Consider the following 11,792-nt stretch of genomic DNA (forward strand, 5'->3'; position numbering starts at 1 on the left):
CGCGAAAACGTTAGCCCATTAATGGTATCAGTGCGGACGTCTTTGTACTTAGAGCACATTATAACGCTCTGATGAAATGAGTAATGTAATTCTATATGTTTGTTTAACCCCGCATGAACACGGTTACAACTTGTAGCTTGGTAGGGTATGAGTTCCCTATTATATTTGATAGTTAATGCCCGACCTTGTTCGCATGTGCGCTTCTAAGGGCGGATATAAATACGTCCCTGTTAGCCTATAAAATTAATTAAAGTCGCTATGTCACGCGATTGGTGATATCAATTACCACTAATCTATGCCGTTAAGTGGAAGCGAAACGAATTAAATCGCAATCAAGATTTAGTTGCCGAAGAAGGAAATATTTTTAGATCATGGTCTCAATCATCGAAATAACACGTTATGGATTGCTCTTTTTCCTAATCTACTCTAGCTTTATGATAGCCCATGTGGTTCCTTTTTAATATTCTGAATGGCTCCTGATATAGCCTAATCCGTGATGAGTGGATACACTACACAAACTATTTGTTTTGAGTAAGACCATGAAGAACGGAGTAGGCCACAACCGGGTTATGGCATTTATTATTAGTATTCTTCTTTATATTCTTTTTAGATACGGTTTGGTGGCTTAATTGACTGTTAACGAGTGGATTCTGCAGCGTGTCAGCAGTCAGCTTACGGGGGAGCTGTCGTGTGTTTACTAGAGGGAAGCGAACGAACGAACGAGGGAGGGAGGGAGAGGGAGAGCAAGGGAGAGAGAGAGAGAAAACTTTTCAGTTTTAAAGAGCGAGAGGAAGCGTGCGCTGGAGTGGCGACCATGCAGGTAAACGCATTAGCTAATTGCACTGATCTTAATTAAACGATTTGGTGCTGTTCTTGTCTTCTTGTTGTGATTGTAATTACGATGCGGAGTTGATGGATTGATCCAGACGATGGTTTTCGAAGTGAACTTAATTGGAATGTTCGTTTTAGTTCGAATTCTGATCTTAAATTCCAAACTTTTCTGCCTCCGTCTCCCTTTCTCTTCACCCCACCACCCCTTTACCAGTATTGTGCACGTAGCGCATTTCAAGTAGCCTAGCTATTAATACTGTCGTTAATTGTTATGCGATGCTATGTAAAATGATTGTTAAGAGTGCCATTAATAGATTACAACTGTTTGTTGGTATGAAGTTTGACGGTAAAATACATTAATTAGGTCTGTTAAGTAACCCGGGAGGAGGGGTGGACGTGTTTTTTACACATCTGTAAAAGGCATCCAAATTCATTAATTAAATAGCTTAGTCGTTGTAGGCCTCAATTTCCGCTAGTATGCAGGCAGCGATCGGTGTAAAACTGGATACCCGTTCGACAGTACGCAAGCTTTGGGATAAGGGACGTACTCAAGGCCGAGGTTTTGTGGTAGATTACTAAACCTATTTCAGGAACAATTTTATTGCACGGTACATTCGTATTGAAACGTTATCCGGGTGCAGTGTCTGGGAGGCAACTAGCACGCCCGCTGCAGTTTAGATTGACAGCCGAATGTAGATTAAAACGTGATGTATGATCACTCAATGTTAGCTAGCCAATCTGTTCAGTGTTGTTAGCGCTCCAAGTGTAACGTTAGCTAAGTTAAGTGCCACGAATGTTATTTGGGTCTTTTGTTTAATGGTATAACGTCAATGAACAACAAGCCATTTCGGATTGTCGTCGATGTGAGTTACAAATGGGCTGTTATTTCTCTAGACTTGCCTAGTGAAGTACTTTGCCAGCTGTGTTTTAACATAGCAAATGATTTTTGTTATGCGAACCACACATACAACTATTAAAGACGTCGCTATTGAGGTTAGCAAGCTAGCCTGCTAATTGATCCACCACCGGTGGGTTTTGCTAATTAGACTGACGTTAATTAGCTGAATAATCAAGACTGTTGGTAGAGCACACGATCGTTTTCTTTCGGATAATTATGTATGATGGATTTCTACAATGATTGTATGGCCTCTACATAAACGGCATATGTTACCACATTAACAAGCTAGAATTTAGACGATATTTGTAGCAGTCAAGCTAATTGACTCGCCAACGCAGCTAACGTTAGCAGATAAGTGGACTGTGTTGGTATTTGGTGTTGGAATGTTCGTGGACAGTTACATGATAAAAGTCAACATTCGTCTGTCATATGTACTTTGTATGAAGTTGTTATTGTGTTACGTCAATAGCATTGGTCAATTATGCTGTTTATCATACGTGCCCTAAATTACAGTGCAGTCGACGACTTATTTATTTATTATGGTAAATCGTCAACACTGCAATGAGATTTCTCGTGGGGGGTTGCAACGTGTTGGCCATTTTTTTCCTTTCTTTGACAAGAAGCATGCATTTATGTATTTAAAGATCAGGATAATCTATTGCATGATCCCAACTGAAGTCAGCACACTTTGAAAAAAATCCTTCAAGGTCAATATTTAGGCCATATGTTTTCCTCTGTGACACTTATTATTCTGCAATTTGAAGTTTGTCTGAGAACTCATTAATTGAAAGAACCAGTGTTTAATATGTTAAATAGTAACTGCTGCATGTTAAACATAGAAACCACAATAACTACTTTGACCTGTACAACCGGTTTAATTGAGTTGATCTATTTGAAAAAATATATATTTATTTGCATTTTGTTCAGTTAACGAATGGGCTTATGATGACTTTGTAATCACTGTAGCCTACATTGAATTCTACCCTTTGCTGTACAGTATGTTTGGGATGTGATGCAATCATCATCATAATAAAATTGTCCACTATGTTCATACATAAGTCAAGATGGTTGATTATACAGAACATCATTTATAATTTGGAATATTTTACAAGTATATAACCCACTGAAATATTTAGCGGACATGTATGAATTACTTTTATAGTCCTTTATTGAGGTTTAGGTACATCTAAATTAAATGTGTGATTTATATGTTTACATAAGCAATAATAATGAGCTGTGTGAGATTAAAGTTAATGACATGATATCCATGAAGATACTCTACAGATCATACCAATGCATGATTTATCACTATCTTATAAAGTTGTAATAAATATGTGGGTTGTGGTTATTACCAACAATATAACATGTATGATGTAGTTTCAGTAACTGCATTTTCTTATATTATCTGTTCTTTCTTATTAATTGTAGGAGGAGGCAGGTGATACTGTAAGCAGTGACAGTAACGGGGTGTCAATGTGGTTGTGTCCACTTTGTCAGCAAGGGCAGCCCGACAGAGACGGACTCTCTCTGCATCTGACAGGCAAACACAGTGTACTTCCTGCCTGCCTGGACAAATTACTGGATATTGTGAGTCACGTCACAAAATATTTCATATTTTTGTCTCGTGTAACAAAATTGTATAATGAAAAGAGTGAATAAATAAATTATAAATAAATATTTGAATGCATCTATAAATAGCCATATTTGGAGCACAATCTTTTTCAATAGTCTTATTATAGCACAGAATGTAGTGGGTTTTGTATTTCCGAGCAGTTTAATGTAAATCCTTCAGCTCAAGTTTGTTCTTGTCATCAGACTACTGTCTACTAGTCTGCTGTGGACTAAGTTTGTTAAGTCATTGACTGATGTGTCTCCTTTCTGCACCCCTTGATAAGGCTGTCCAAACGCACTCCTCGGGTGAGGATGCTGAAGCCAGAGGCCAGACAGGAGCTGCAGGTGACTTTAACCCTTTCTCTGCCACGGCACTCCCAACACCATGCATAGCTCTGATATCTGTCATACACAAAACAGTGATGGAACACTGAAAGTGTTTGTTTATGTTTCTGTTTTTAGATCCCTGTTTGGAACCCACCCTGGATGAAGAGTATTCCAAAAAAATTGCTGACGGTTCCCAAATGAGCGCAGGGGACAAAGACGCTGCCACCCTGGAAAGGGACATGGATGATGAGGTGGAGGCGATGCAAGACTCAGAGGCTGACGTGGGTGGTTTGGAGACGGATCAGGAGAGTGCTGCTCAGTCCTCAAAAGCCCCTGGAGGTTCTGTGAGCAACGACAAGTCCACGGGTAAAAATGAAGCTGGAACAGAAAGCAACAGCAACCGTCCATTCAAGTGCAACGCATGTTTGGAGTCGTTTCCCACCAAAACAGCACTTAGTGTACATTACAACTCCACCACCCACATTCAGAGGATGAGAACTGGGTCTTCTAAGCAGGCTGGGGAAAATGATGCTTCAGGACCATATCCCTCCCGCCCTTACATCTCTAACAAGCCCTACCAGTGTGCTGTGTGTCGAGTCTCATACAATCACGCCATCACGCTTGAGAGTCATTTGAAATCTGTGTTGCACCAAACGCGAAGCAGAAATGCTAGCAATTCAGCCAACAAGACTGCTAGCAGTTCAAGCAGCAGCAGCAGCAACAACAACAGCAGCAGCAGCATAGTGCCCAATTTAGTTGTTGCTACCACGGGCAATGCCACACAGTTAGTAAACACTACCACCAGCAATTGCATCACCCAGCCCAGTCTGACTGTGTCTGCAGCCACAACCAAAGATGGAGAGCAAATTCAGCCAGCACCTTCGCTCCTCACCTCTCCCGTGGCCTCGGCTCAGGCAGTCTCTGCCTTCCTTACTCTCCTGACCTCCAGTCCCAACTCCATCCCGCATTCCATCCTCCCCTCTCTGTTCGCCACCGGAGCGGGTGCCACACCCGGGACGGCGGCAGGTCCCCAGCTCGTCCCCCAGGCACAGGTGCTTATGCCGCTGATTCTGAACGGGCTGCAGACCCAGAACCCACAGAGTCCGAGCCCCGAACTGTCCCAGTCTCTCCCTGTGCTGGGTCTCTCGGCCGCACAGCAAGCTCTTCTCGCCCAAAGACTCAGTGGTTTACAAAGTCAGTGGCCATCTGTTGGACTTCAGGCCTCGGTACAGCCTGATGCAGAGGATTCAGAGGGAGCAGAGAAAACGAGTGGCTTACAAAGACCCTGTGAGCAGATCAAAATAGAGCCAAAAGAGGAGCCGTTGGCACTAAAGCTGGACATTAAATGTGAGGTGAAGTCAGAAAGGGTAGCGGAAAGTGAGGGTCTGAAAAAAGAGTGTAAAGAGGAGGAGCAGGGTAAAGTGAGCGCCACTGAACTGAGCAGCGCCTTAAAAACCGAGGACGACAGGGTCGAGGATGGTGTGGAGCACATGGAAAAAGGTCAGGAGAGCGACACTGATGAAGAGAGCACAATGGAACGGGAGAGTGCAGAGTCTGATACAAAGAAGTTGCCTTGCACAAATGTAACAAATTCTCTGGCAGCTCCCAGCCAGTCTCTCCTTAGTGATGGCACATTGTCTGACCTTGAGCAGACCCAGTGCTATACTTCTAAACACAGACAGACAGTAAACAGCACTGAGATCAAGTCACGCTCCTTAAATGCCTCCCTTGCCTTAGGCCGGTCAGGCCGCGGTTGCTCCAAGTCCAGGCCTCCCTTTTCTCCAGGAGCCCCTGTGCTTTCCGAGTTCCAGTACCAGGTTTTGTTGGCCTTTCTGGAGTCTAGAAGTGAAGCAGATGCCGCGAGCCCCCCACGAGAGGACTGTGAAGCACTTGGTAGGGAGGTTGGGCTCACAGAGGAGGAAGTCCGCAAGTGGTTAGAAGACGCCCATCAAGCCAAAGAGAGGCAGAAAGCTGGAGGACTTAGGAGAACGGATGGGAGAGATTATGACCAAGACGATGATGAAGAAAGCGCACTTACAATTGATGAGAGTCCAGTCCGGACTGCAGGCCATGCCATCGACTTGTCCAGTGGGGGAGACAGACGGAGGGAGAAGGAGCGGGAAAGTCAGGGGGACTCCTGCTTGACCTCTGATTCTGAGAACGAGGAGGTTTACACCTCTGTCATTGTGACAGATGAGGAAAGCCAGGGTAGCTCCATGAGAGAGGAGCCAAGCAGTCCCGCAAAAGAAGCACCACAGAGGGAGCAAGTTGGGGAGAAGAGCTCAGGTGGGGGAAAGGTACTCCGGTCCACTACGGTTTTCCTCTCTGATGCTGAAGAGGATGATGAGGAGGAAGAAGGTGGGGGCCACATGGGGAAGAGGAAAAGGAGGAAAAGAGATCCTGATGGAGAGGATGTGGAGGCCAAGAGGGATCGACCGGATCCCGACCTGGATTTGGAGTTGGAAGCTCAGGCTGACCCCCCCACTCCCCTCGCGGTTGCCATTGACCAGAGAGGCCTCCCCAGTAGTATTCTCCATTCGCTGCCTCTCTCCCTCTCTCTCGCCCCATTCTCCACGCAGTTGTTCAGCCCGTATGTTCTCTCACTGCCCTCGTCCGTGGTGGGGGTTGGAGTGGCAGAGGGCGAAGGTGGCAAGGTAGCTGCCTTTCCAAATGCCCAGACCATCGCTCACTGCTCAGCCGCATTCTCAGAAGCTCTCAATGCACATTCTTTGTCCTCTCACTCACATGCTCAGTATATGTCTAATGGCGGGGACTGTGAGACCGCATTGGACCTCAGCATGGGAAAGAACCATGGCTCCACAAAGGCTTCCACATCTGTCAGTGCGGCTGATAAGACCGCGGCACAAAAAGGACGCTTGTTGGATGGGCTCGGGCTCAGACCGGCAGCGGTTGGGGTTCCAAGCGAAGGCGGTCTTATCGTTCTCCAAGTGAAGCCAGACTCTGCTATCGCTATTCCGACTGCCAACAACAGCAACTTCATCAACCACAATAACTTGGCGAAGACCAACACTGTGCTAATGAGGGCCGCCGAGAGAGAGCCGACGTCCACAATTGACAGAGAGAAAGAGAAGGACAGAGAGAAGGAGAAAGAGCAGAGGAGGCCCAAGGCGAGACGGTTTAAAGACATGAGGAGATCCAGAACCATTATTCAGGCGGAGCAGCTCGATGTGCTTTACGGCTGCTACTTCAAAGACCCAAACCCGGGAAAGCACGAATTTGAGCAGATCTCTGAGTGGGTACATCTTCCAAAGAAAGTGGTACAGATCTGGTTTCAGAACATGCGCGCCAGAGAAAGGAAAGGGGAGGTGCGGTTCATTAGCGATGGCACTCTGGCAGCAGTGGGCAAGCCACTCATTAAGTTCACATGGCCCCTAACGCAGCCCATCTTCTCGAGCTCCCCTAAAAATAGCACCAACTCCAACTCCACTGCTGGAGCCACATCTGTAAATATTCACCCTAAAGCAATACCAGGTAAAGAGGATAAGGTGTCTGTGAACCAGGGGGCTAACAGACCAAAAGAAGGTGCTTCTGCTTCAGCCGTTACTAGTGGCGGAACATTAATAGTACCCAAGACGAAAACTGACCCACAAACACCTGTTACAATGGTCAAAATTGCCCCCAAAGCCATTCATCCTGCAATCCAAATGTCAGCCAAGGATAGCACTCCTACTTCATCCTCTCCATCTCTGAAACCCAACCCTGAAGAGGAACATGACAATCCAGAACAGGGGGAGGAAACCGATCGGGACAGCCCCGGACCCGGGCCAGGAACCGCGACCCGCACGGCAGCACCCAAGTCATCCACAGCACCTGCCAGCACTGGGTCTGAGAAAGCCATAGGTGAGTCTCAGCAACACAATGGGCTCAATTATTGGACCCCCAAAAGCCCCTTCAAGATCAACACTTTGTCACGCGAGCAGTTGGGACTCTCTACATTTTGTACTCGCAATCTCACCCCCACCACACCACGGAACCCCACTCCCACCCCCGCACCACGGAACCCCACCCCTACCACCACCACCACAACCACCACCCCACCACAACGAAACCCCCCCTCTACCCCAGCACGGATCTCCCCGTCTACCACAGCAATCGTCACTTCCACCTCCACGCCCACCGTTGCAAAATCCAGCCAAAGGGATGTTGGGTTTCTGACACACTCCACACCAAGGCGACCACGCACGCACCTTACTTGTCTCCAGCTGTCCATTCTGCAGTCGTGCTACGAGACGTGCGCTCATCCCAACGCACTCGAATGCGAGGCTGTTGGAACTGAGCTGGGGCTGCCCCTCAAAGTTGTGCAGATCTGGTTCCAAAATACACGGGCCAAGGAAAAGAGATGGAGGCTTCAGCAGGAAAAGCTGGTAAGTGTATCCCTATATTGTGCTATGTGTGTAATGTATGTGGGCACAATTTGCACATGTGATCTCTGATTCATACGTGTAACTGTTACTGTATACTCGTTTATAATGTTGTGAACTGTGTTTAACTGTGAAAAATAACATTGTTTATATCACCTTAATTGTCTTATGTATCCTACTATTTATAGTCTCCAAGTTCAGACCCCTCTAAGAAGGTGGAAATCAGCGCAGCCAGCTACCTGCAGTATAATGCTCTAAGAGCCAACCGTCCCATCCTCCCCAAACCGGTTCAGCTGACAGTCGTGGAGCCCTCACAGCCGCCAGGCGTGGGACAGCCAGCAGGTCGCGAGACCCTTCGGGGGCGCTGCGAGGCCTGCAGCGCGACGTTCGAGTCCAGAGCGGCAGCACGCGCACACGTTTTCTCCCCGCGCCATCTCGCCACACTTAGAACCACTAACTTTGGCCAACCAGCAGCGCTTCTCAACAATGGCTCTAGCACCGGGGGAGCGGGTTCTAACGCGAGTGTTGCAGCCGTGTCTTCGACCCCATCGCCAGCCAGCAGCACCACCAGCTAAGGTCTAGACCTAGTCTAAGCAAAAAGACATTGGACGCATTAAGACCTTGAGCTTTTAATAGACTTGAAATGGGTGCTGGTCTTTCAAGCAAACCTTCTTTGTGTCTCCAATACCGAAGGGGCCCCCAAATTGCTCACCATCCTTTTTCTCTCTCTTTCTGGTCTTCTGCTGGGTGTGAATTCAAGATGATTTTAATCCAACAGGGCTCATTCGGGTTACGTTTTTCCCCACATGACTTTACCTAAAGTAATTACATGACCACATCATCTTGAACTTAGCTCATGATTTTGTGGTTGTGGTTATTACCCATCCGTGTTTAGAGATGTGTTGATTCTGAATTTCACAGTTGTAACGTGTGTTCATGGACCATATATTTAGGCAGGTGTGCCTCTTAATGGGATGTGTTCTCATTTCAAAGAGTTGAAATATGAACTTGGTACTACCAACTTTTGAGACGGCATCCTCAACTTATTACAGCTTTTACTTTTGTCAAAGTATGCCTCCACATGTCCCTTCGTGTGTATGTTTTCCTGCCAATGTCTACAGTCTCCATTCAAGTGGTTTTCCCATAAGTAGGTGGTGTGGTTAGATGGGGATTTTCTTTTCCCAGTCAAATGATCAGAAACCTGTGATGAGGTACGTGTTGGACAGGTGATTCCATTTTAGTGGTAGGGTGAGGAAGGAAAGCAAGGGATGGATTGAACACTGGTTGACTGATATGAAGGTTCATTCAGAATTTCAGGAGAAATTAGAGAGACTCTGTTTGGAAATCTGGAGGTGCTGTTACAATGGCTTCCATCAGGAAGCAGACATTTTGAATCGGAGTCACAATGACAATCTGAGAGAGAGAATAGATATAGACTAATAAAATCAGATACTTTTTCATATAGCACTTTGGTTGTGTTTAAGTGTGAGAGACTAAGCTTTTAAAATGAAATTGCTGCGCAAAATACATGTTGCATAACAAATATTTTACTGTAATCAGATACTATACCTGCTTTGTGGTCCTCCTAATGACCGAAATCACCAGTAATAAACAGGAATACATTTTTAAGATCAGCTAAAAAGACTATATACGGTATAACGGTCATCCAGTTTCACTTTTTTATTTGCTCTTAAGATAAGGAAAACGTTTTTAATGAAGTTAATATACGGAAATTGAGTTAATGTACAATAATGTATCCCAAATAAGATCACACTCAGAAATCAGTTGGTATGGACAAGAAAGTACAGGTCTGTCATTTGAGTAGGTATATATTATTTTTCATTCATTTGTCTTGATGCATTGTATGCTCTTGCAAAGTTTTCTGTTTTCTGCATAGCCATGCAGTTCTGGATAACCAGCAAGAAGAGGGTATGGTGTTAATGTTAAGGTGTCCCATTACTGTTATGGACTTTCACAAATCAGTATATTGTTATTTGGATGGATGGAGCAAAAAAGGAAGTGCCGTTTGAAGGACATAAAATACTAAAGATGTTTTTTCCTTTTTAAGTTGTATATTGTTATTATTAATAATGCTATTAATAGTTTAACAAAATGCAAAGTTAAAAATTAAAACTTTTTTAAAGAATTCTATTATGAAAAAAAAAAGATATTCCAAAGTTATTCTTCCTTTGCTGTCTGTCTTTAAAAAACCAAAAAGCAATCTTGAGGTTGACAGAGAGCGGGAGAGACACTCTTAATGCAAACTGTACAGGAACTCTCAAAACCTTGACACTTTGAGCTAGTCCAAGATTTTACGCATGAGCTACAGATGATGAATGCATTTCAGCCAACACAACATGGGGCACTTGATTGTGTATTCAACGACTAGATGCTTTTAATATACTCTTGTTAATTGCTAATACTTTTGTAACACGCTGTGTTGAGCTGTAGCTCATGCACACAAAACATGGACTGGGTTGCAGTGCTATACGCTACAGAAATGGGAACACACAGTGTTGCACTGTTCAAAGTAGATAGGTGTTTTGTTTCTTTTTTTTTATTCTAATCATTTTTCATCACTTGATTATCACTTGTTAACTGTACTACTATTGCCATTTATTCATCACTGTTTTGATTACTATTGATTCATGACGGTTTTAATTGCATCTCTTAACCAGTGAGATGGCATTGGTATGAATATTGAACAATAATGGTGGCAGTGTTGTTTAAAATATTAGATTTTTTGATTAAGCTTGTTTTCTTTTCTTTCCTCACTCTTGTACCTTCATTTTGTGTTGATTCCCATTCTGTTTTCTTATACAGAAGTGAAATAAAAAAAAAAAAACAATTGAACTTATGTTGGATATCTGTTGATATCTCCATTACCATGGAGTAGTTTTACTACTAGTGATGTATAAACCACAGTACTGGTCATTTAGTTTTACCAGATGTTCGTGCACCTTCCTGTCTAAAAATGATCTGTTATCTGATGTCCCCATACATGTGCTGGCTCTTTACTGCAGCTAAAGTAATGCATTGATATCATGATCCCGGGGTCCTGCTGTTTCTGACATCGTCTCTAGTCTGCTGATGCCTGCCTGTCTGTCTGGCACAGTTTGTCTATGCCGGCGTCACCTCGGACACCTGATACAGTAGCATCAGCGCAGTAGCGTCTCAGTGACCTGCCCCATTTCAGCAGGGCCTGGATAGGGATGGTTGCTATGTTGTAGGAGGATATCGCATAGCAAACGTGTTACTTGGGTATGTAAGGACAAGCATTAAATGGTTATTTTTTGTTTATCTTTATAGAGTTACATTTAAAGATGTTTTTTTTATTTTCCCTTCCAACCACATGAGGGGACATTTAAGGATATGGGGAACCTTAATCGTCTGACACAGTGGGGGGCTGGTAGTTTCTGATGGATTTCTTCCCCAGAAATTATGGTTCTGGAACCATATGGAAATTAAAATAATCTTCAAAATTACTGTTTTAAGCATGCCCTCAGTGACATTTAGTGACATTGAGGACATGATCATAATTTTCTACCAAATAATGAGTAATAACATCTGTTAAGCACATTAGTCCATGGATACAGATGCTCTGCAACCCAGGAACCATGCAGAGAACTGATGGGGCTTTTTTCATACATAAGTTGCAGGGCAATGAGATTCATAAGATGCTTACTACACAGCACATATGTATGCTGCATGCTGATAGAGAGAGATATATTGGTTAGTCTTCT

The 11,792-nt window shown here is 44.3% G+C and overlaps 1 protein-coding gene across 1 annotated transcript; it reads left to right on the top strand.

Moving 5' to 3' along the window:
* Positions 1 to 712: 712 nt before the first annotated feature.
* On the top strand, positions 713 to 10,902 carry zfhx2 (zinc finger homeobox 2). The gene is made up of 5 exons (XM_062520663.1): positions 713 to 820; positions 3,158 to 3,316; positions 3,625 to 3,685; positions 3,803 to 8,052; positions 8,238 to 10,902. The coding sequence occupies exons 1-5, from the start codon at positions 815 to 817 to the stop codon at positions 8,622 to 8,624; spliced, it is 4,863 nt and encodes a 1,620-aa protein (XP_062376647.1). The 5' UTR covers positions 713 to 814; the 3' UTR covers positions 8,625 to 10,902.
* Positions 10,903 to 11,792: the final 890 nt, after the last annotated feature.

This window comes from Sardina pilchardus, chromosome 19 (assembly GCF_963854185.1).
Source record: "Sardina pilchardus chromosome 19, fSarPil1.1, whole genome shotgun sequence".
In the NCBI taxonomy this organism is placed as follows: Eukaryota; Metazoa; Chordata; class Actinopteri; order Clupeiformes; family Clupeidae; genus Sardina; species Sardina pilchardus.

What these genes read in the sequence shown, in the direction of transcription:
- zfhx2 (XM_062520663.1), top strand. An exon ending in TGGACAAATTACTGGATATT is followed by an intron (nt 3,317 to 3,624) that starts GTGAGTCACGTC and finishes CCCCTTGATAAG; the next exon opens with GCTGTCCAAACGCACTCCTC. An exon ending in GGCTTCAGCAGGAAAAGCTG is followed by an intron (nt 8,053 to 8,237) that starts GTAAGTGTATCC and finishes TACTATTTATAG; the next exon opens with TCTCCAAGTTCAGACCCCTC.